Genomic DNA, 25564 nt, shown 5'->3' with positions numbered 1-25564 from the left:
TTGGCCACTGTATGAAAGGATTTTAAAACCCATATACATATGTGTGTGTGTGTGTGTGTGTGTGTGTGTGTGTGTACTTATATATACACACATACATATACACACATACACATATATATGTATGTGGGCTTTAAAATCTTTTTATTCAGACAGGCTTTTAAAAGAAGGATTTTAAAGATCAGGTCAGGTACTGTTGTGGTTGTATATGTTTTTATGAGTTTAATCTGAATTGTTTTCAATACTAGTGATGTTTAATAATGTTCTAATATTTTTATAAGTTAAATTGTAATGTTTTTCCATGTTAGACACTTTGAGTCTCCTTATGGAGAGAGAAAGCAGGATATAAATAAACATAATAATAATAATAATAATAATAGTAATAATAAAAACTCAGTTCCCACTCCTGAGGTGCCCTTACCAACAAGGCAACTGTATTTTTCCTGACAAAATAGTTAGAACAGGCTTGGGCCCTCCAGGTGTTTTGGACTCCAACTCCCACAATTCCTAACAGCTGGTAGGCTGTTAGGAATTGTGGAGGTTAGAGTCCAAAACATCTCCAACTCGTTAGGAATTGTGGGGGTTCGAGTCCAAAACACCTCCAACTCGTTAGGAATTGTGAGGGTTAGAGTCCAAAACACCTCCAACTCGTTAGGAATTGTGAGGGTTAGAGTCCAAAACACCTCCAACTCGTTAGGAATTGTGGGGGTTAGAGTCCAAAACACTTGGAGGGCCCAAGTTAGCCCAGGCCTGATCTACATAATAAAAGTATGAAAGACTGGTATCTTCTTGTGTTGAACAAGTAAAATAGTTCCTCTCTTTCAATACTTTTAACTCTTTACAGCAAAGAAATGTTCTGTAGGGTATGGATATTTGATTTTATTTCCGCTTTGCCAGATGAGGAAGTCTCCTTGATCCTTTTGCCCTTCCCTTACTGGGAATGTCAGAATGAACCACACAAAAAGTTGGGTCTGTGGTTTGATTTTCATTCCATTTTCCTAGAGAAGGACGTCTTGTTGATCGTGCTTTCCTTCACAATGTTCTTATGGAATGGTCAGAAATGAGCAAATAAGTTGGGATTCAGCAGATCTGTAAATAGCGTAATGGTGGAAAACCCATCTCTCCTTTCCCCGCCCTTGTACTCAGGCCCAAGACGCGCGTGAATGGGGTGGGGAAGCAGATTTTGATCACTTAGTCACTCACCAGTGACTTCATCAGCAGGACAGAAAGTTGCGCAAGTGCAGAGGCAAGTCTGCCATGGCAGAAGGGAAAAGTCTTCCCTTTCTTCAGTTTCAGAAAATGGAGCTCACAAACCCCTTCTCGGGAATCTTGTCTTTTTTTGCCCTTATTACAGTGCTACAACATTTCCATTATTACATTCACTTAATACATGTGGGTCCCTGTTTCCCTCCTGAAATACTGTGCAGCATTGGCAGTCTGGAGTCTTTTGGCGCTGCTAGGCTCTGCAGCTAGAGACAGCCAGATGCACTGCTCTGGCACAGATCCTGCTCGTTTGTATTTTTAGTTAATACAATTTCGCTTGAAAGATACCATTTTAAGTTGCTTCTACCTTAGGCAGCATGTTTGGTAATAACAGGTTCCTCAATGTGTCGGTGAAGTAATTGGGGGTCATTAAGTGCTCCCAGATTAAGTGAAAGGTCTTGAAATCACCTATACTTCCTTCGTATTTAGATATTATAGTTTAGTAGTATGGTGGCTGCGATGGATTACCAGCTAGTTCCCTATTTAAAAACCCTAAATGTTATATGTCTTGACATTTTCAATGTAGCACTGAAAGAATTCAGTATGAACCACTATAATGATTTCTTTAGTGAATTCAGATTATGTATTTTCTCATTTACTGTGTATTGGTGTTGTTTAAATTAACTAGTTTTCTGAAGACCACTACCATCATTGCCTTCATGGTTTTTGATTGGCTAGGAGTTTTATCCAATCTTGTGACTATGAAATACGTAAAACTAAGATCCAGGAAGTGCAGCTGTAAAAAAAACCTGGTGTGTGCTGAATGATGTGTACAACATAAGGGAAGATCCTCAGTTCATATGAAAGGTTATGCTCATTTCACAACTATTCAACTTTGTCCCTCCTTCTCTAGTGTATGCCATTTATGTTTGTTCATTCATCAGAACTTGAAAAGGTGAGGCAATGGATACTATTGTGGAGAGTTTGTATGGGATTTGGAATGGAATACTTACTTTCCTGGCTAGAACATGGCTGAAAAATAATTATTCTCATAGTGATAACATTTTAATGGTATTTACCGATATTGAAATATATATGGCATTAGCAAACCATAAGCCCTTGTTGCCATATATGGTCTATATTTGACATCAACACATCAAAGCCCACCCTTTCTATACTGTGCCAAGTATATTGAGCAATCTCTTTAGGAAGTATCAGCATACATAGAAGCGTACAATTGGATTAATTTTCTTAAAAGTTTTAAAAGGTCAAAAAATTACTGTATATACTCAAGTATAAGCCGAGGCACCTAATTTTACCTCAAAAAACTGGGAAAACCTATTGACTCGAGTATAAGCCAAAGGTGGGAAATACAGCACCTACTGGTAAATTTCAAAATAAAGATAGATACCGATAACATTTCATTAGTTGAGGAATCAGTAGCCTAAATGTGTTTGAATATTTACATAAAACTGTAATTTAAGATAAGACTCTGATTAAATCAATATTCTAACCTTCTTCAATGTAAATGTGCTTACATATCCTTGCAATATTCACCAGTTTGACAGAAAATGCTGTGTGTATATGAATAAGGAAAACTGGAAAAGACTGGCACCGAGAAAGGAGGGGAAGGTTTGTGCAGTGCGAGAGAGGAAGGAAAGCTGGGTTGCTGTGCGGAGAGATGAGGGTCCTGGAAGGAAGCCCTTCTTTCAGCCCCACACCTTCCCGTCAGGGCCTTCACCTGAGTGTAAGCTGAGGGGGGTTTTCAGCCTAAAAGAAGTGCTGAAGAACTAGGCTTATACTCAAGTATATACAGTAACTGATTTTATTTGTTGGCTTTGGGGTTTTCAGTTGTCTTATTCTACTGTGAACTCTCCATTCTGGTTGAATATGCTGAAGACCTGGGTATTCTGTTGTTAAAGGCAGGAATGGTTGGAAATGTTCCCAGGTTTAAAATGCCCTAAAGACACTATTCTGTATGATCTTGGAAGCTAAGCAAGGTCAGCCATGGTTAGTACTTGAATAGGTGGTCGCCAACAAATACCAGGTGCTGTAGGAAACATTTTCAGAGGAAGAAACTTGCAAAATCACCTCTGAATATCCCTTGCCTAAGCAAACCTATGAAATGTATTAACAGGCAACTTGAAGGTGTTTTGAACTTCAAACTCACACACGGTTTTATATAGAACTAATAAAGTAGTAGTATCCTTCTAGGTCAGTAGTTCCCAACCTTTGATCCTTCAGGTGTTTTGAACTTCAGCACAGTTCTTTAACAGCTGGTAAGATGGCTGGGATTTCTGGGAATCAAAGTCCAAAACACTTGGAGGACCAAAGGTTGGGATCCACTATCCTATATGAAAGATTATCCAGTAAAACATTTCAGCTCATAGATTGCACCTACTATCTAAGTTCTTCCGCACTTGAATGTGGCTTTACCAGGAAATTTACCAAGCATTGTCTCTCTTCTGAAGCTTAACACTGGTGGGAAGAGGAAAAGACAGAGGTATATGGGCCTGCTTTCTCATCACTCAGCAAGTGCCCCAAAACCGAAGTACCAGTTGGACACAGGGGAAAGCTAAATGGACCCCTTCCCATTCTCTATGTGCCAGGCTAGAGTAGAGAGAGGGAAGTGTGTGTTTCCTGCCTCTGAATATCCCTTGCCTAAGCAAACCTATGAAATGTGTTAACAGGCAACTTGAAGGTGTACTCACACACAGTTTTATATAGCACTCCTAATAAAGTAGTAGTATCCTTCTAGGTCAGTAGTTCCCAACCTTTGATCCTTCAGGTGTTTTGGATTTTAGCACAGTTCTCTAACCCAGTGGTTCTCAACCTGGGGTTCCCAGATGTTTTTGGCCTTCAACTCCTGGAAATCCTAACAGCTGGTAAACTGGCTGGGATTTCTGGGAGTTGTAGGCCAGAAACATCTGGGGACTCTAGGTTGAGAACCACTGCTCTAACCGCTGGTAAGATGGCTGGGATTTCTGGGAGTTGAAGTCCAATCACTGGACTAATATTGGTGTACTGGGCTGTTCAGAGACAGAACAAGGTTCTGCCCCCTTCCCGCTTTGAGTCCCCCTCGGGGTGAGAAAAGCGATATACAAATACAGTAAGTAAATAATAAAATAATAATTTCCACCTCCAAGCTTAAGGGTGCAAGAGTTACTTATTTCCTGCTGTGCTTCAGGAAGCACAATAACACAATAGAAAAGAAATGAAAAAAAATTGAGAAGGTGTTCTAGCTACCAAGGCCTGCCAGGATGTATTAATTGTAATTGGATGTGTAATGTATAAATTACTGGATATCACTGACATGAAAAACAGAATCTTATTTCTCTGTATTTTATGTATGGTGCCTCCTGAGAAGATGACAAAGAACATAGCTTCTACCCATATAATTTTGGTGCCAAAGGTGTGTTGCTCTTGAAAACATGGGAGAGCTGTTCAGTTATTGCTACTATTAGCCATCGTGGTGTCTACCCTTGAGGAATTTATGTTAATCCTTTCTAAAGCAGTCTAAGCTAGTAGCCACCACAGCCAGGTAACAACTAATCATTCACATACTGTACAAAGACATTTTTGTCTTCCTGAAGGAAAGTATTACTTCAAACAAGTCATAGTTAACTAATTTGCTGGTTAGCTTAGACTTGGATGAAAGCAGGTCCCCTGAATAAAGGGTCACAAAGGGTGGCAGCAGCCAGGGCTGGTGGGACACCTGAGTTGATCCTGGCGCTTTCTCCTCTCCATGGAACAACCCTCAATGTACCCATGGGTCATATAAAAATCTGTAATGTTTGTCCAATAACCTGTCCTCTGATATATATGGTAGTCAATTTTTTCCTTCCTCATCTTACCTGATTGGGGAAGGTTTAGTTAATGTGTCATTTGACTGGAATCTCAAAGAGTCGTTCTGCTTTTGCTTGTATAACATGCAGTTAAGCTGTGTGCTTAATAGTTGACCTGTTTAGTGAAAACCTTGAATGCTATAAGAGAAGAGGGATTTGGAAACACATTTTAGGACTACTTGAGTCAAGAAAACTCCTGAAACCACAGGTCACAAAAATTGAATGGCTGTGTTGTCTTGGTTAATCATTTCCATTCGGACTATTAGAAGATTATTTATTCTTCTCTACCCATGTTTTAAGATTTTATGACTGTTGATAATATCATTTAAACATATAAGAAAAATCGCCTTTATTTCATGGTGTTTTAGGGGCTCTAAAGGATAGCTAAGGAACATGTGGATTCCCTTCCTTTCTGAATTGTTAGGGCTGAAATCAGTATCCGCTTAGTTGAGAGCCAGGCTTATCTCAGCGGAACTTCTTAGTAGATATGTGGTTAATCATTTTCTGATTAAGAAAAACCAAAAGTTATTATCTCTTACATTGGGCACTGTGTGAAAGTGAAACTCCATAGAACTTATTCTGGGGATTCTTCTACTACACTGTACCTCTACAGTCATAAAAGTTAGAACATGGATCTTCTCTTACAACTGTAGTACAACTCCTGCTATAGCAGTGGCTTTTTTCTGCTACCTTCAGCAGCTTGCAAACTTACTTATTTATTTAAAACATTTATACCCTGTCCTTCTCGATCTCCGCAGAGGGACTCAGAATGGCTTTCAAACAGGCAACAATTGGATGCCAAACATAATATAAAACACATAAAAATACATCCACAAAATTAAAATAATTATAAATATACATTAAGAACCCGCCCGGCAGATTAAAATTGCCAGAATTAAAATCGTCATCCAAATCAGCCCAAGTCCGGTCCAATAAATCTTATCTTTCGCAGTAAACAAATTATTCTGTGAATGCCTGATCCCATAACCAGGATTTAAGCTTCTTCTGGAAGGTCAGGAGGGTGGAGGCAGATCTAATCTCGTTGGGGAGAAGTTCTATAGCTAAGGGGTCTCCACAGAGAAGGCCCTGTCTCTAGTCCTCACCAAATGCGACTGCGATAGTGGTGGGACCATTAAGGTCCTAGACGGTACGTGGGGGGGGGGGGATACGTTCAGACAGGTAAACTGGGCCGGAACCATTAACTTCTTAATCTGTTTCTTATTTTTAAGTCATTCCTGTTGGGGGGGGGGGGTGCAAGATCCCACTTTGCTAAAATTCCATTCTCATTAATAGAAATGTCAAACAGTATTGTTCCTTTTACCTTGACTATATAATCACAAGAAAAAACAATTTTGTACTTGTTTATACTGAATGGAATAACAAATAATGCAGCTTAGTTTAAGCAGTTTAATGCTAGAAAATATTTTGCAGTGGACTTCAATGCTACATATGCCTTTTTCTTATCTAGGTGGATTTAGAATTCATTACCAGTCACATAGAAGACATATTCAAGAAATACATTACATAACCCAAAGAGCAATTGAACAGTAGCCCTCAGAACAGATGTATAGTATGAATTCCACTTCCACAGGGGAATATGTTCCTAAAGTTACCATGGAAGCATAATACCGGAGATAATAATAAAAAAAACTGTTGAAATAAACAATGTCTAGCAGAAGCATGCCGTAGAATCAGACTGGACCACCCTTCTAGGATTTCTAGGTGCTCCAGTGTATCTGGTCAACTTCTAGCGGAAAGCATATCACATGAAGAGAACATATTTTTTTCAGAAGGGTTTAAGTAAAACCACAGATACTGACTCTGGATATGGGGGTTTCTGTAGTTCTATTGAAGTGAGTGAAACTTTCATTCTGAAAAGCAAAATTCTAGCATTGGGACCCAAAGCTTATGATTAGGAGAGCTATCAAATTAGCAAGGTATACATTTGAACTATTTGTTCATAACAGTAGCTCTGTGGAATCCCAACCTCATACCACAAAATCTATTAAGGAATGCATGATGTGAGGTTATTGCAGTAAGTAAAGCATATTGGGAAACTATATAATATGATACAACACATGTTAAAAAAATAGCTGCCTGAGACCCATAGCACTCCTGATTGGGAGGGTGGGCTTTTTAACTATTAGTTAAGGTGGAACTCTTGTCATTCAAAGTCCAGGGGTAGCATGGCCATGCTGCCAAGATTGGAGCACATCAGCAACCCAAAGTTCATGTCCTGGGTTGTAGAAGTAAGAAGTGTTTGCAATGAGAAATGATTCACTCTCTTCCTTTCTCTATAATGGATGCCTGTGGACAATTTGTTCCTATAGGAAGTTCTAGTTTTCATAATAAGTTTATTCACATCTTTCTTCAGTCTGTGATTTGTATTAGAAAAGAATATACTCTTAATGGTTGTTGCTTTAGCATATAGTCTTGGAGGAGAAATGCTGAAAGAGCAACTCTATATAGGCCAGATGCCTCTACTGCGAATGTGCAAATTTTTCTAAAAGATTGGACAGTCTGTACTTCCTGTGTGAGAAACCAGGTCACTTAGAATCCTAGGGTAGAGGAAGCAGGTTTTTTAAATCTTATGGAAGAAACCTGAACATGTGTTGAAACTTTTGGTAGTATATTTGAAATGCAACTGTGGCATTCTGCAGCCACAAGGATATTTTCTGAAAATGTCTCTCCTCCTACTTTGCCTAATCAGGACCTCAAAGTTCCAGGGAAGGTTAGGATCCTAAAGCAAGCACAACAAACATAGTTCATTGTCCTCATTTGGAAATAGCTGCTGCTTTAGTAGAGATCTCCAGGACCCAGAGACCAAGATAAGTAAATGGAGGCTATTATACTTTGGCCATATCATGAGAAAAGATGGCTCACTCTAAAACTGAAGGGAAAGACAGACTCAAATCCTGAGTAGGTCATTTGAAGATAGGATGCATTAGATGTCTATCATTTATAGGGTCAGCATAAGTCAAAGCTGCATTTTTCCAATGAAGCACAGAGTGTTTGAGGACCGGGACATCCGTAGGGATACCAAGGTACTTGTTTATAAAGCTATTGTCCTCCCAACCCTGCTATATGCCTGCGAAACGTGGACTATCTACAGACATCACATGCAACTCCTGGAACGATTTCATCAGCATTGTGTCCGAAAAATCCTGCAAATCTCTGGGGAAGACAGGCAGACAAATGTGCTGGAAGAAGCAAAGACCACCAGCATTGAAGCGAAGGTCTTCCACCATCAACTCCACTGGACTGGCCACGTTGTCCGAATACCCGATCACCGTCTCCCAAAGCAGTTACTTTACTCCCAACTCAAGAACAGAAAATGGAATGTTGGAGGACAGGAAAAGCCATTTAAAGATGGGCTCAAAGCCAACCTTAAAAACTGGCACAGAGAACTGGGAAGCCCTGGCCCTTGAGCACTCTAACCGGAGGTCAGCTGTGACCAGCAGTGCTGTAGAATTTGAAGAGGCACAAATGGAGGGTGAAAGAGAGAAACGTGCGAAGAGGAAGGCGTGTCAAGCCAACCGTGACCGGGACCGCCTTCCACCTGGAAACCGATGCCCTCACTGCGAGAGAAGATGCAGGTCAAGAATAGAGCACCACAGTCACCTGCGGACCCACCGTCAGAACACCGAACTTGGAAAACAGTCTTACTCAGACAATGAGAGATCTCGTAAGTAAGTAAATAAGTCAAAGCTAATTTAAAGGCAGGTAACAGCAACAATAAGGTCCGTAGTAGATTTCTTGTGCAGTTTTCTTGTACACTGTAGAGAGAATAATAAGGTATAGAGCAGATTGGGAGGGGGGTTAAATTCACAAAGGCCAAAGGTTTTTTATATCTGTAGGGAAGGAAGGGATAGCAGGAAATGACTTATTGCAGAAAACAGGATAGAATATTGCACAATCAAATAATGAGTGAGACTCTGGTTACATCAGGTGTGTCAACAGAGATTGAAAGAACGTTGATTAACAAGGTTGAGAACCTGGAAATGCTGGATTGTACCAAAGCAGGGCATTTACTGGTATGATCTCCTGAGAACTGTGCCATAGTAGACTTAACTGGTTTGAGTTCACTTAAGGCTGCTATTGCAACCTGGCTTCAGGACTGAATCTGGGAATACACCAAACTTTAAATTGAAGTCTTCATGGGGAATGTGACTCCCAACTAATACCACCTGAAGCCCTGCTAAGATCACCTGCCTTGCAGTTGACCACGAGCACCACTCTGTCTTAAGTTTCTTTTTGTTTGTCCTTATCCAGTCTGTTGGCAAGATCGGCTACTAGTTTGGGATATTTATGACTTCTTCTGTGTGGTTTTTTAAAATCTTTGTCTGCTAAAGAAGACAGTGAAATTTCGAAAGCTTGCATGATGCACTTTCTGCATTTTGGTTGCCTAATAAGGCTTTTATCTTTTGTGACCATTTGGATTTTGCTGCATTTTGATGGCTTGCTTCCATTTCAGTGGAAGGGAATGACAGGGTGGTGTAATATAAGAAGGGAGTATGAAATCACCTCATACAGCAGTCAGTAAGTGCTTCCTATGCAGTCCTTTCAAATATTGACCAAAGAATTAAAAAGAAAACGAAAAGTTGAGTAACAGGGCATACTGTGTCAACACTGAGTAAATGAATTGTATAAACCTTATTAGCCTAGAGCCTTAAATACTCCTGGATAAAGATTCCAAAATGTTTGTTTCATGCGTCTAATGTTAATAAAACATTTCTAAATATTGGATGCAACCTCCTGAATTATCAGGCATTGTACCCCCTCAGCAATATTTATAGTGTCACAGAGTTCCAAAAGAGAATGAACCATTGGATGTACTGTTTTTACTCCTTTCCCTGCAAATGGAAATTGGTCTGTTCTAAAGTAGTCTCACTGTGCTCTGTACTTATTGAATTTCTATTGTGCCTTCTTCCAAAAAAACCCTAAACATTTACTCAAGTACATGAGTTGGGATTACGAATTCAAATATACCTGTACCTAAAACCCTTACATTGACATTAACCAGGCATTGATACTTGAGTTCAAACCCATTTCAAATGTAGGTCTGAATTGGTACATACTGTACTTAATGGGCTCAAGAATGCAATGCAGTGATCTATGTCTGTGGACATATGATTATTAAATATGACATGATTATTAAATATGTGTGTTCTGCTAGCAGTCCAAATATGCTATTCTAAACACTGATGCATGCAGTTGAAATTCTGCAATTAGTGGAAACTCCTAGACAAGATAGGTGTTTATTTCCCATTTTACACCTGCATCTATACTGATCTGGCGACGTAAATCAACCCCCACTCATTAACACCTGTTTATCCCTGTTATTTAAGGTTTTGTTACATTGGTACCAAAGGGAACTGAGTTGTCACATATTTTCTTGAGTGTTATACATGATGACATTGGGCAAGCTTAAAGTCATGGTAGTCCATGCTCGCGTTACATCTCAAATAGACTACTGTAACGTGCTCCACATGGGACTGCCTTTGAAGACTGCTCAGAAGCTCCAAGTAGTTCAACAGGCAGCAGCCAGGCTGCTCACCATAGCGGCGTACAGAGAGCTGTTACATCAGCTCCACTGGCTGCCGGTTTGCTACTGAGCACAATTCAAAGTGCTGCCTTTGGCCTATAAAGCCCTAAATGATTTTGTCCCAACTTACCCACCCAGATGTCTCTCTCTCTATGAACCAGTTAGAGCAGGGGCCCTCAAACTAAGGCCCAGGGGCCGAATACAGCCCTCCAAGGTCATTTACCCGGCCCTCGCTCAGGGTCAACCTAAGTCTGAAATTACTTGAAAGCACACAACAACAACAATCCTATATAATCTGCCAAAAGTAGGCCCACACTTCTCATTGAAATACTATTAAGTTTATATTTGCTAAAATTGTTCTTAATGTTAATTATTGTATTGTTTTAAGTGTTTTTTGCACTACAAATAAAATATGTGCAGTGTGCATAGGAATTCATTCAAGTTTGTTTCAAATTATAATCCGGCCCTCCAACAGTTTGAGGGACTGTGACCTGGCTCTCTGTTTAAAAAGTTTGAGGACCCCTGATTTAGAGCATTAAGATCTGCCGGGGAGGCCCTGCTCTTAATCTCATCCTCCTCGCAAGCGTGATTGGTGGGGACAAGAGACAGGGCTTTCTCAGTGGTGGCCCCTCTGCTATGGAATTCCCTTTAGACTGTCCCCCTCATTCCTCATATTCAGGAAAAAGTTGAAGACCTGACTGTGGTACCAGGCATTTGAGGAATAGTACAATATGAAATGTGACACAAATGTAGCAGCACTGATTATTACTATGGGTCTAGGTGCTATGTTTGTAATCTGTTTTTATTGTATTTATATGCTTTTATTTGTTTTTATTACTCTATGTATTCATTTGTTTATATTTGTAATGCAGTATTGAATTTTTCTATATCTGTAAGCCGCTCTGAGTCCTCTTCTGGGTGAGAAGAGTGGGGTAGAAATAAAATAAATAAATAAAGTAGGAGCTGATAGTTGGATATGTTCAAACCAGGGGTTTGTTCAAAACATTTTGGTACCTAATTATTTGCTTTAGCTATTTGTTCAGTTAGGTACTTCAACAGTTTTTCATACAAAATTATCACTTGTTTTTATTGTGCTAAGTGGTGTTTGTGGTTTGTAGTAGTTTGATTTTGGTAAGTTAGAATGAACACACTACCTAACTTGAGAGAACATATTGATTGTGGCACTTACCTTAATTGATCCATAATAATTTGACCAGTAGTGATACACTTCAAGTCTAAAACCATTGTGTGTAATATTGACTCCAGGGGCCACTTCTTTTCATCAGGAAAACCTAACAGGGTATCAAGTATATTTTTTTCTTTTAAAAAAAACTGGCACATGAATTTAACTTAAAAATTCTGAAACCATAAGAATACTGAAACTTTTTTTTAATGATACTGAATATCACCATTTTCTTTTAGGCTGCTACTTGAATTTTTTAAAAAAAATTTAAATTATGTTTAGATAGGACATTGATCCTTATTTCTTACTCTGAGGCTTCAAGAAAAAGAAACTTTACTAAAATAAACCTGTCACAATGCTATTACTAATTGTGTATGCGTGTGTGTAATAAAGGTGTCGCCCTGGTGTTGCCTCACCTCTGTCTTCCACATTTAGTGGTGGAGAAATGTTCACGTGGAAGCATAGCATGGACAGGAATGAAACATTTTGCATTCCTCTGTGAATTAATGGTAATAAATGCATTCTTTTAAGGCCAGTAATGAAGTATTCCAATCTGGTAAATAAATTAACTATAGGGCTCTATGTTATAAACAATGTTTACTTCTTTTTATACATACATATATTTGCATGAATGTGGAACTAGCTATATCCTTGTCAACCCCATCGTGTCTGGTTTGAATTTCTCATTTTAAGACCTCAGTAGCCTTAATTGGGGAGAATGAGCAGTGTGATTCCCCAGGGGTTTGGTGATGCTGGTGCTTTGGAATTTTAATGGCTGAAATTGGATCTTTCCAACCCTGAGTTATCAGACCAATCCCCATTTTACTGGCAGGAAATGAGTGCAGGCCACGGCGCTGTTTAGAGAGGCTGTTTGTTTTCATTTAAGGGAAGTGGAATAATCTTGTATTATCTTTCTCTTCAAAAATACTTCCTACTTACAATATCATTTCATTCTAAGTGCCTGATCATATTTTTAAAACTTACATTATGCATTGAAATTCCATTGCTGTGAACTGCTTGTGCATGCTTATGCTTGGAATGTTTCCTACTGAGTTCCAGAGGATTTTACTCCTCAAACAGCTAGATGTGGCCATGATTTCATATGGAACTAACTGTCTTTCATTTCTTATTTCCTAGGTTTCTTTGGCCAGTGAGTGAATACCAAACTTGACCATGGGGAATATTTTTGCTAATCTCTTCAAAGGCCTTTTTGGCAAAAAAGAAATGCGTATACTTATGGTTGGACTGGATGCTGCAGGAAAGACAACTATATTATACAAACTTAAACTCGGTGAAATAGTAACTACCATCCCTACTATAGGTAAGAATTTGAGCAATTTCACATATGGATGTTTTTAAAAAATTAAGTGTTAAATAAGATTGAGACAACAATTGGGGGTGTGAAGGCTGACTTGGTAAGGTGTCCTGTTCAGTGCAGCATTGTGAGGGAACTATAGGTTTGATTTGCATTGGTGTATGATACATATGTGGCAAAACATTTCTTTCCCACTTAAATAGACTTGGTTGGAGCACTGAATTTTGGAGAGTTGCTGGGAAGACAGAATAGTACCTGTTTAGTACATGGATCTTTAAGGTTTGGTCCTTGGGAGCACAAAAACTCCGATATTTCCTCAAACATTTTTATTTCCATTTTTCACCTCTCAGTCCATGCTGCAGGAACAGTTTTCCAGTTATCCTGAGATTTAGATTAGTTTTAATGATGAGTTGCGGACCATAATAGATTACCCAGCCCAATTAAAAAAAAACGTTTTCTTGGTGTCTTGGGTTTTAGGCCTGTTCCTGAGGTTATATGAGGGACTGATTCAGAAAATTGCACTGGATAGACTACATCAGCTCTAGTTTCTTAGTTATTAGAAGCTTCATGATTATCTGTTATTATTTTCTATGGGCAGGAAGATGACAACTGGTAGATGGTATACGTTCTATATCTCAAAAACTAGAGCTGATAGGGGGAAGCTGACGCCATTTTTGAATTCAGCAGATCAAAAATATCCAGAAACAGGGCTAACATTTCAGGCACCAAAATGTATGTCAGCCAGTGTTGTTATTTGTCAAAAAGCTTCTAATTGGTATCCAGGAGATTTTTGTTTCAGGCCACATACACAGAGTATCCAATGGATGCTGAAGTCCCATTATATACAATGGCATAAAAATGGTGTCCCTTATGTAAAATGGTAAAATCAGGCTTTGCTTTTTGGAAGATATTTGTAGTTTGGTTTGCGAGAAGCCCCTTTTGATATGAAGCAACACTTCCCCTTTTAGTCTTAAAGGGAATCAAATCCTTCCATGCTTTCAGTTTTAGCCGACATGGCATTCAGCAACAGTGTAGGTCTTCCCAAAGAAAGTGTGATGGCTATTTTGGGTGTTCTAAATATGCAATAGTCATTTTTAACAAGGGTACAGTATATGAACTTCCCGGTAAAGAAACTGAGGTGTCCATTTTTAGTAGGGTCTATTGTTTTAGCCTCATAAGACTTGGGTGGCACTTCACCATGCCAAGACAGATTTCTTAGCTGGTGTCACTGCCTTTGCACTGGATCCCAAATACGGTTGCACCCGTATTTTGTAAACAAAAAGAAAAAACAGACTTTTACATCAGTATGTACATATAAATTTGATTTATATGTGAGTCTGAATAGGCAGTGCAATGAATATAGGAACGGAACAACGGATGACGAGTTTGGATCATGTTTTCAGTTATGAGACGCCAATGAGTGGTTATTGATGTTAATTGTCTCGTCTATTATTGTGTTAATTGTTTTTAAATATTTTGTTGATGTTAGCATTGAATTTTTGCTGCTACTGTTGTTAACAGTAACAGTGAGTCGCCTAAGGGCTGAGAACAGTGGTATACAAATAAAGTAAATAAATATATATATATATACAGTATTAGCTATTTCCGTTTCCAAAATGTGAGTTCTTATTTGATGCTCACTTATGTAGCAGTATGTGTGTACAGGCAGTCCCCAAGTTACAAACAACTCAGTGAAGAACGGGTGAGACAACAGGAAGTGAGATAAATCTACCCCTCAAAGGGAAATTCACTCCTGAAATGGTTATCATGGGAAAAGTGTCTCCACTGAAGCTTTCGCACCAATCCTTGTTTCTACAACAAACCAAATTTATCAAAATACAATTATCACAGGTACAGATAGTGAGGTGAAATCTTCCAAAAGGGGGTACACACAGCAAAGAAAACCCCACAGGATTGTTAACCTTTCCCTATGCTATCCAAAGCTACTATCTATCTCTATCTTTATGGCTAGAGTTACACTTTAAAATGTCCCTGTTTCAACTTACATGCAAATACAACTTAAGAATAGACCTGCAGGACCTACCTTGTTCGTAACTTAGGGACTGCATGCATTCTGCTTCGGACAAAATTGATAATCCTATTTTTCCCTCGTTAAGTCATCGCTTTCTATCCCACCCTCTCTCTTTTCAGGTTTCAATGTAGAAACAGTAGAATACAAGAACATTAGCTTCACGGTGTGGGATGTAGGTGGCCAGGATAAGATCAGACCACTTTGGCGCCATTATTTCCAGAACACACAAGGTGAGTTGCCCTCTTTGATTTCTGTGTATTGTTTGTTTTTACAGAAACCTGCTTAATTGTTGTGTCAGCATGCCTGAAGCTATTTCAGTGACTGTATAAACTCTATGCTGATAATATCAAATGAATTTGTCAGCTGTCTCAAGACTGAAGAATGCCATCAGTATCCTGTAGAACTCTGTCAAACTAATTATCAAATGTTGTGTACATAGAGGAGATCACCTGTCTGTGATAAACTAAATTAATGTATTTACAAATAGAACTTTATCTATTAGTGGTATTTGAATTTTTTTTTCTGAGCTAGTCTTTGCATTTCCCAAAATGTCTTGATGGCCATAACTCAGTGACAGCACTTGTTTTATACAGTTGATCCAGACTGTACTCTCTAAGGGAGGTTAGGAAAGATCCTGCTGCTCTAATCAAGTGAGATGCACTAATAATCTAACAAACGTACACCAGATCACCTTTTAGCAGTAAGCAATAATAAACAGAAATGATTCTGTTGTTGACTGTAGTCATGCTAGGGTTGGGAACGGATCAGTGTTCAGCAACTATAGTAATAGGAAATGGTGCTTGTCCAGGAACCCTTCACTATTTCCTTCTCATCTCCATTTCCACCATAGCATTTGTGAGCCAAGCTGCATAAATTCTGTTAAAGAAGGAAAGCAAGCCCTGCCCTGCTTTTAATTTAGTAGCAGAGTATAAAGAACTTTCTGTTCCAACTCACCTCATAGAATTGGAGGAGACCTCATGGGCCATCCAGTCCAACCCCCTGCCAAGAAGCAGGAATATTGCATTCAAAGCACCCCTGACAGATGGCCATACAGCCTCTGTTTAAAAGCCTCCAAAGAAGGAGCCTCCACCACACCTCAAAAGCCAGATTGTTGCTGTGTGCAGTGTCAAGTCATTTCTGACTTACGGCAACCCTAAGTCAAATCTGAGGTTGAAAGTTAAACTTGCCCAAGGTCACTCAGTGTGTTTCCATGACAGAAGTGATTCGAATTCCAGTCCCCAGAGTCCAGTACTCATAGAATCATAGAGTTGGAAGAGACCTCATGGGCCATCCAGTCCAACCCCATTCTGCCAAGAAGCAGGAAAATTGCATTCAAAGCACGCCCGACAGATGGCCATCCAGCCTCTGTTTAAAAGCCTCCAAAGAAGGAGCCTCCACCACACTCCAGGGCAGAGAGAAAGTTCCACTGCTGAACAGCTCTCAAAATCCAACTTTACTTTTCAGAAGTAGTAGGATTTTAGGAACCAAATCTTATTAATGGCTTGGTGATACTTATATGTTGACAATAACACTTAGCCAGATCTCAGTTGTTGTTGTTGTTGTTGTTGTTTATTCATTCAGTCGCTTCCGACTCTTCGTGACCTCATAGGCCAGCTCACCCCAGAACTCCCTGTCATCAAATCATAGAATCATAGAGTTGGAAGAGACCTCATGGGCCATCCAGTCCAACCCCATTCTGCCAAGAAGCAGGAATATTGCATTCAAAGCACCTCTGACAGATGGCCATCTAACCTCTGTTTAAAAACCTCCAAAGAAGGTGATGGCCAAATCTCAGTAGTGCTAGTTCATTGTCCTTCCTTGTCTGGATAGAGCAGGTCAAGAAAATCCTGAAACAACTTTGTAAGCCAGTCAGTGCAATGAAAATTATGTCTTGGCCACTTACTTTCTGATGATCTTTTCATTATTAGCCTCCTGGCTTTTTAATAAAGATACTGCTGTGTCCATCAGAGTTGATAGATTTTCTGCAAGCATTACTTCCAGCCCACAGACTGATTTAGCAGATTCCTTGAGAAACTGGCACATGTTTTGTTTGTGTAACAGACTTAGTTTCCAGAAGCTGTCAGATATGTGATGCATGCAGGGAGCTTGGTGTTAGTGGCACTTAATGTTGCGTCGCCTGCTTGGCCTTACGCTGTCAAAATAGTAGTGAGACAAATGCTAAAGTTAGAGAATAACCTTAACTTTACTACCTTGGTTCAGTGGTGGAGACTAGTCTTTTCTCAATGCATTTAAATGCAAGGCCCCAAATTCATTCTGTGATTTTCCACTAGAGCTGTATAAGATTCTTGTCTGAAACATGGAAGGGGCAATGGTCAGTCAGTAAGGTCTGGTGTTTGGTATTTCTTGCATTTATATAATTCTTTTCTTCCCTCTAAAGTGCTTAAGGTAGATTATCTTCTGTTGATGTGAAGCAGCTTTCTATATGGATGAAATTATAGTTTTGTATGTTGATTAAGAGATAAAAGCAGGGTATAAATAAATATTATAACGATAATACTTATGCATACTAAGACAAGCTCCTGTAACTCAGTGGCAGTAAAGCTGAGCTGTGAACTTTGAGATAAAAGAATTCTATTATAAACTGGAGTTGTCTTGCTGGTAAATAGCTTACTGAGTTTTGCTTTGTGGGACCAAAATATTCTGGCAACTAAGTCAATCACTTCCGTATCAGTTTAGCTCAAAAACACTCAACCAGCTTGATGCTGTTGGAATCCATGAGGAAGTCAGGACTTACAAGTAGATGGCTATGGGCCTCATTATTTATGCCCCTGAATAGTCACTCTGCATAGGTTCTCCTTTTGTGTTTTCTACCTGGGAGTGCCTAAAATATCCAGGTTGATGGCTTCTCTCCAAATAGGTTGTGATGTGCTTTGACCATATCAGTTTTGCTCGTAGAAATTTCAGGAGCAATATTTATCTTACCTGTTCAGGGAATGGGAGACCTTCCAACATTCTCTTAGGACATCTTGGCTGAAAGATGGGGTCGGACAGTGAGAGAGTGTCATATTCCATGTAGCTGAAATTGCTGCTGCTGTTAACGATGGGTTTTAATTTATCTATCGTACCAGTCAGCTTTTGCCTTTCTCCAAAAGATCTTGTTTAGAGTTATTGCACATTCTTTCCTATTTGTTACTACATTCTGATGTCAACTGAATCGTATGTGTCTGGATTTTGAATTGAACCCAGGAGATAGCTGTCTGCATATGCATCACATGTAGCTGGATAAAAAGCAATACTTTTTGAGTAAATGGTACTGTAGCAAAATGTACCATAAATTCACCCATCAGTATGACAGACTTAAACCCAATAACTGGTGTATTTGGTAAATAGATATGTAGATTCTAGACCTTTAACTGAATCGTATGTGCCTAAATTTTGAACTGAACCCAGGAGATAGCTGTCTGCATATGCATCACATGTGGCTTGATATAAAGGAGTACTTTTCAAGTAAATGGTACTGTAGTAAATGTGCCATAAATTCACCCACCAGTATGACAGACTTAAACCCAGTAATTGGTGTATTTGGTAAATAGATATTTAGATTCTAGGCCTTTTTACCTTCCAGGGCATCTTGTGGGAAAATAAATTGAATTAAATGCTTAGCACATTTCTAAATTGGAATTGTTTTCCTCCGTGTCTGCCCTTGATTTAATCCAAGATTATGTCACGTGGAGTGGATAATTTGCCTCCTTAAATGATGACAAAAAATTTTTGGAGAACCGAATATTCCCATTGTTTTATTTATAAATGAAATATAGCGCTTACATTTACTAGAATCTCTAACACATGCTCACTTCATTCTTCCTTTGTAGGTTTGATCTTTGTGGTTGATAGTAATGACAGAGAGAGAGTCAATGAAGCCCGAGAAGAACTTATGAGGATGTTGGCGGAGGATGAGCTCAGAGACGCTGTCCTTTTAGTGTTTGCTAACAAACAGGTAAGAGTTACATCATTCTGCATCGTGCAGCCAAAAGACTACAACCACCTGTCTCAGCTTTGGCCATTTATGGGGGTGGCTTCAAAGGGTCCCACCTTTTTGCTTGCCCTTCCTGTGATTTAAATAATAACACTGTGTATAAAAGTTGATATCTGCCAGTGTCCGGGAGCAAAATACAAGAACACTTTCATGATATTTCTCAGTTGTAAAAGAACACACAGGGCTTTGTTTACAGCTTGAGGTTTATAACTTGCCAGAGAAATTATGCTTATGCTTTATGCACGCAGCCTTAAATGCAGTTTTGCTTGTTGGGTGTCCAAAATAGACAACTTAGATTTAAAATTAATTTGTAATAAAACACCGCATAAGTAAATTCCAGTGTAAATTGGGCAGACATCCGTATGAGGAGTGTGTTGCAGGAATTGGACTAAGATCCCAAATGTTGAGTGCCATCTTTGGTTCAGTATTTGCATCACAGGCTGAAACATCCAGACATCTGCCCTTCGGGAAGCTTTTCTTTGCCAGCTATTGCCCCTTTTTCATTCTCCTCTTAGGAAAGGCAGTGGGGATAAAGTACTTGTCATTCATTTGGGATTTGTAGATCCAGGCAAATCTTGAGACTGGGAATCTGCTCACTCTACAAAGATTGATATATTATCTCTCCCCCCCCCCCCCCCCACCAATTGCCTTCCCAAAGTGATATCAGAGAAAACCTCATTGAGCTGTTACCTGGAGAGAAAATAGTACAGATGTCTTCAGTGCTGTGAAAAGGCTTAGGAAACTCCAGAATAGGAGACTCCAGCAAGCACTTTATTAGAGTCCCAGAAGCTCCTTATTAGAATTTTAAGATTCTCTGCACATTGCACTTCCGAGATCCGATAGATCACCTGTCACACCCAGCACTTTTTAATCTGTACCCATTACTTTGGCCCGGCCCTGTTTTATTTTTATTGTGTTATGTTGTCTTACTGATATTGCTTTAATGTTTTGATTTGCTTTGTATTGTATTTGTTATGCTATTGTTTGTTGAGGCCTTGGCCTTTGTAAGCCGCATCGAGTCCCTTGGGAGATGTTAGCGGGATACAAATAAAGATGATGATAATAATAATAATAATAATAATAATAATAATAATAGGCTTTGCGAGAGACACTTAAGGAATTGGAATTGTTCTGTATGAGACAGAAGAAGGCCTTGAACCCAAACTTCTCCCTTACTCATAGTGTTGTTATGGTTCCATATTTGGAGGTCGAAATTGGGCTCATGTCTTTGGACAGTTTGCTTGGTATTAAATTGGGGGAAAATGAAATAACTAAAAGCATTTGAGAGCATAACATTTAAGAGAGTTTATGGGACACGGAAGGCATCTATCCACTGGCTTCCTTTTTCATTATCTGGTGGTCTTGTCCAGAAATGTCAATGCATTAAAATAAGATCACTACTCTTTGCCAGTCCATAATATCTTAGCCTATCATGACAGGATTTCTGTTAGGAAAGGTTTCATTCGCCCACTCTGTCCTTCATTATGACTCATTCGTTGCTGCTCATGTGTTAATATTAACCAGTATCACGCATCTGTGAGAAGGTCATGGCAAATCTTGCATATTGATTTAAAAATGAAATAACTTTGGAGGCTCTAGTTTGCCAAGAGGGAGAAAAAGGCTGCCTTCCTGCTCTGCTTCTTGCCCTTGGGCACATAATGTGCATCTTGTCCTGCCATTCCCTAAGAGAAAGATGCACTTTCTAAACCTGGATGTTTTGCTTTCAGGACCTGCCGAATGCCATGAATGCAGCAGAAATCACAGACAAACTAGGACTGCATTCTCTTCGCCACAGGAACTGGTACATCCAGGCCACCTGTGCCACTAGCGGAGACGGTCTCTATGAAGGACTGGACTGGTTGTCCAATCAGCTCCGAAACCAGAAATGAAGCCCTGAAGATTCTCCTCTCTCTTCCCTCTTTTCTCCACCCCTCCTTTCCTTTTCCTCCTCCTCCTCCTCCTCTTCCTCCTCTTCCCTTCGCTTTATTCTGATGTGGCAAACCATGCTACTTTGTGGTATTGAGTGCCGGAAGCTGTTTTCATTTCTCTCTTGTCACAGGATGTCCTTCACCATGCTGTACATGTGGCAGATCCAAGCCTGAAAACAGTTTAGGTTTCTTATTTAATGTAAATAGTCCTTGTTTCAAATGATACAGTTTCTGGTACTCCTATGCAATATTACTCAGCTTTTTTATTATTGAGAGAAATCGACTCGCTGTTTAGTACTGGGAAAGGGGTTCAAAAATGGGTTTGGAGAGGAGCGGCCGGCGACCTGGTCGTACACTGGAGTTGAACGCGATTGATCCCTCTTGGCTTTGCGGAGGCCAGGCTCGGTGGCTCTTTTTGAGCCTGGAGGTGTCAGTAATAAAATAATATTGTTTGGGGGGCCGGGGAAGAAAAGCTGAAACACTTGAACAAGCTTATCCATTAGAAGTTCTGCAACGACTTGAATACCAGCAATTTAACATGTTACGGATCCTAGAACGAGCAGCGTTCTGGATCTTTCTGTGCTTGCCGACCCCTTTTTGTGTTTTCATGTTAGGCCCTCGTAAGGTCAGAGTTCTGTTTAGGCTTAGAGAAGATGTTGCACCCCAAACAAACACTGTCGCCCTCCGGCTCGTTCTTAGATTTGGGTTTGATTCCCTTGCGCCTTGATTGGAAGCCAGATGTGTCCTGTTTGGTTCCCTATCCCCACTCTACACAAACAGGGATCCCTTTCCCCCCAAAATAAAACAAACAAAGTAAGTGTTTTGGCCTTCGTTGCGTAGAACTCCTCCAGGAAGCAAATTCTGTCCACAGAGAGCACAGCCGCCCATTTTGTGTTTTTCAGCTCTGCCATCAGCAAGTACTGTACGCAAGTAAGAAATGCCATCCAAGCCATCTAACCGTAGCATCTAGGGGAAAAATACAACTATAAAAGCATGAGTGTTTGGAGTCCCATTCCATTTTAGAAGTGTCCGAGGCCATTTTTTCTTTCTTTCTTTGGAACAATCCTACATCTGTATACGTGTGGAAACCCTTCACATCTCTCATACTGCAAGGTTCAGATTTGCCATCGAGAAAGACCTCTTAACTTTTTTTTTCTTTTGTATTTTGATAAAAAAAAACACTGAAGAAGCTGGAGCTGTTTAAACTTTAACTTGAGGAACTATCAGAACTGGTTTGTTTAGTGTTGTGGAAAACAAATCTCTTTATTTGCTTTCAATACACAGTAATCGACTGTTTTGTATACTTGTTTTCAGTTTTCATTTCGACAAACAAGCACTGTAATTAAAGCTATTAGAATAAAAATCTCTTAACTATTCTGCGGGGTTTTCATGCTTTGCTTGTTCCGTCGCGCCGGGATCTGTGGCCAAGGCCTGGGTGAATAAAACTTCTCATTGTGTCCTGTTTCGGAGTCCTGACCTGAACTGGGTCTCTTTGCAATTGCTTAAACTGGCCCTTAAGAAGCCTGCATGGCAAAGCCCATCCAAATAAAGGACAACAACATACAAAATCCCAGACTTTTATTGCGATGACTTAAAAGCAGGTATGGGGAAACCCAAGCCTGGGGGCCAAATGTGGCTCTTTGGGCTCTTTCCTCAGGCCCTTCTCTCTCACCATCCTATCCTTTCTACCTTCTTTCTTTCCTTCCTCCTTCCCACCCTACCTTCCTTATCTCCCTCTTTCTCCCCTCCTCCTTCCTTCCCTTCCACACTTTCGTCTTTTCTTTCCTCCCTCCTTCCATTTCTCCTTTCCTTCCTTCCATTTTGTCTTTCCTCCCTACCTTCTCTTTTTCCTTCCTCCTTTCCTCCTGAGAGATGTTTAGATGGGAGAAAAAAGAGCAGAGGGAACAGGAGGACCATTTTTCAAGATTTAAAAGGGTGTCCCATTTGGGTGGGGAGAGAGATAGAGACCGATTTTCTGCTGCTCTAGAGACCAGGGCACAAGGGAGCAATGGGTTCAAATAGGAGGGAAAGAGATTTGACTGAAAAGATTAGGAAGAACTTCCTGAGAGTTAGAGCTTGGAGAGTGGCATAGGCTGCCTGGGAGTGTGGTGGAGTCTCCTCTGAAGGCTTTTCTGCAGAAGCTATCAAGAGTGCTTTGGTTGTGCCTTCTTGCATGGCAGTGGGTTGGACTGGATGTCCCTTGGGGGTCTCTTCCAGCTCTCGGACACTATCAGGAGTAGGCAATATGGGATCTAATGGATGCACCTTTTGTCTCCCGTCCACCATCTCATCTGGACCAAGGCCAACCCTTTTGGGATCCAAATGTTTTCCAAAAGAAAAGAGGAAGATGACGAAAGAGCAGGGAGGGGGCTTGGGGTGAATACCCTCCCAGCCTGGCCACCCTGCTCCAGCCTACTATGTAGTCCCCAAGTTAGAAAGTTTACCCATGCATACATTATGCAGCCTTTCAAAGCTTTACTAGTTTTCTCACTTGGCAAGGTTTGAAATTGTACAGGAGAAAATCGTTGGGCGAGTCAGTAACAAAAGACCCTTCCCATAAACCTATTAGCAGCATGACCCAGCAGAGCAGGAGCCAAAAGTGATAAAAAGAACAAAAAACACAGAGACCAATGTTATATCTTCCTTAGAAGACAAAATTATATGGTTGCACTATTTACAAGAACACGGTTTCTATAACACAAAATTCTTTATACTTCCTTCTTTGCTTCCACGTTGAGCTTCTTTCTCCTGCAGATAAAAAGCTTCGCTCTCACAGAGCCACACCTCACACTAAACTTACACAGGTGCTTCACCCAGTAGGTTTTACACCCAGCAGCCTTCACACTGGGGCTTCACTCATCGAAGCCTTCTCACACCCTGAGTCCTACTAACAGGCCTATCTCACACTGAGGCCTACTAACACTTCAGGTGTTCTCATACTTAGGCAAACTAACATTGGAGCCTTCTCATACTGAGGCTTCTCTCATACTGAGGGCAACTAACACTGAGGTATACTAAGCTACAGGGACACCTACTAATATTGAACTGTAGCTTTTGCGGAATCATTGCATCCATTTAACCCTTTCAGTGCCTGACTCACACTTTTGTAATTAAAAATACCTAGTTAATTTTTAATATTTCTGACAAAAATGGCGATAGTGTTGGAGTTCACAGGGTTCTCTTCTGTCTGAGATGTCAGTTAAGATGATTTTAGGAAATATCTTTCCAGCCTTTTGGATCGGAATTGTCTAAAAACTTATAATATTTCCCATTTCTTGGCTTAGCCAGGCGTGATTCCAAATCGTATCGCTGCAGCTTACCTTTGAAAGGCATCTTAAAGCTCAAATCATTTCAACAGGAAAGAATGTAAAGGTCACACAATGAAGTCCTGAAATGGTTATTCGAAGAAGAAAGGTTTGTTGGCTGCAAAGAATAACTGAAATGGGAAAAGGTCTTGTTTTCATAAAACACAATGCTTGGGATCATTCCATGTGAACTTATTAGCTAATATGTTGGTGCATGTTCGCATTTTGCAGAGCACTCCTTTGTCCTCCAACAATGCACTGATTTTTATTTATTATTATTATTTATTAGATGCACTTATTGACCGCCATTCTCAGCCCTTACGGGCGACTCATGGCGGTGTACAGTACACATAAAAAGACAGTTACAGAGGCCAGTATCAACAACATATGACTATACAACAAATACAAACTACATAAAAATCCGCTTCGTCTCTTAGTAGAATCATAGCCAGTCTCATCATTCTTATATCATTCCAGTTCTCTTTACCGTAATGTTGTTGCTTAGCACTTAATTAAATGCCCTCTCGAACAGCCAGGTCTTAAGGCTTTTTCGAAAGGACATGAGGGAGGGCGCCTGTCTGATGTGTGCCGGGAGAGTGTTCCACAGCCAGGGGGCCACCACCGAGAAGGCCCTCTCCCTCGTCCCCGCCAGCCGTGCCTGTGATGCAGGCGGGATCGAGAGAAGGGCCTCCCCAGACGATCTCAAGGTCCTCGTGGGCTCGTAGGCCAAGATGCGGTCCGAAAGGTATTTTGGGCCGGAACCGTTTAGGGCTTTGTAGGCCAAGACCAGCACCTTGAATTGGGTCCGGTAGCAAATCGGCAGCCAGTGAAGCTGGGACAACAAGGGCGTTGTGTGCTCCCTGCTACCCGCTCCAGTTAGTAACATGGCTGCCGCACGCTGGACCAGCTGAAGCTTCCGGGCCATCTTCAAGGGCAGCCCCACGTAGAGAGCGTTGCAGTAATCCAGGCGGGATGTGACAAGAGCGTGTACCACCGTGGCCAAGTCAGACTTCCCGAGATACGGGCGCAGCTGGCGCACGAGCCTAAGCTGTGCAAATGCTCCCCTGGTCACCGCTGAAACCTGGGGATCCAGGCTCAACGATGAGTCCAGGGTCACACCCAAGCTGCGAACCTGCGCCTTCAAGGGGAGTGCGACCCCGTCCAGCACAGGCTGTAACCCTATATCCCGTTCGGCCTTGCGACTGACCAGGAGT

General features: G+C 40.5%; 1 protein-coding gene across 1 annotated transcript in view; it reads left to right on the top strand.

The window, feature by feature from the left end:
- ARF1 (ADP ribosylation factor 1) overlaps nucleotides 1-22421 on the top strand; it is a 24611-nt gene extending 2190 nt beyond the window's left edge. Inside the window, exons 2-5 of the mRNA XM_060782685.2 lie at nucleotides 12911-13094; nucleotides 15240-15350; nucleotides 18954-19078; nucleotides 20845-22421. Of these exons, the coding sequence (XP_060638668.1) occupies nucleotides 12947-13094; nucleotides 15240-15350; nucleotides 18954-19078; nucleotides 20845-21006 (546 nt within the window). The 5' untranslated portion in view covers nucleotides 12911-12946 and the 3' untranslated portion in view covers nucleotides 21007-22421. The remainder of the gene's footprint in view (nucleotides 1-12910; nucleotides 13095-15239; nucleotides 15351-18953; nucleotides 19079-20844) is intronic.
- The last annotated feature ends 3143 nt before the right edge of the window (nucleotides 22422-25564 follow it).

Source organism: Anolis sagrei, chromosome 6 (genome assembly GCF_037176765.1).
Source record: "Anolis sagrei isolate rAnoSag1 chromosome 6, rAnoSag1.mat, whole genome shotgun sequence".
NCBI classification, from domain to species: Eukaryota; Metazoa; Chordata; class Lepidosauria; order Squamata; family Dactyloidae; genus Anolis; species Anolis sagrei.
This window is presented reverse-complemented; position numbering and strand designations above follow the sequence as displayed.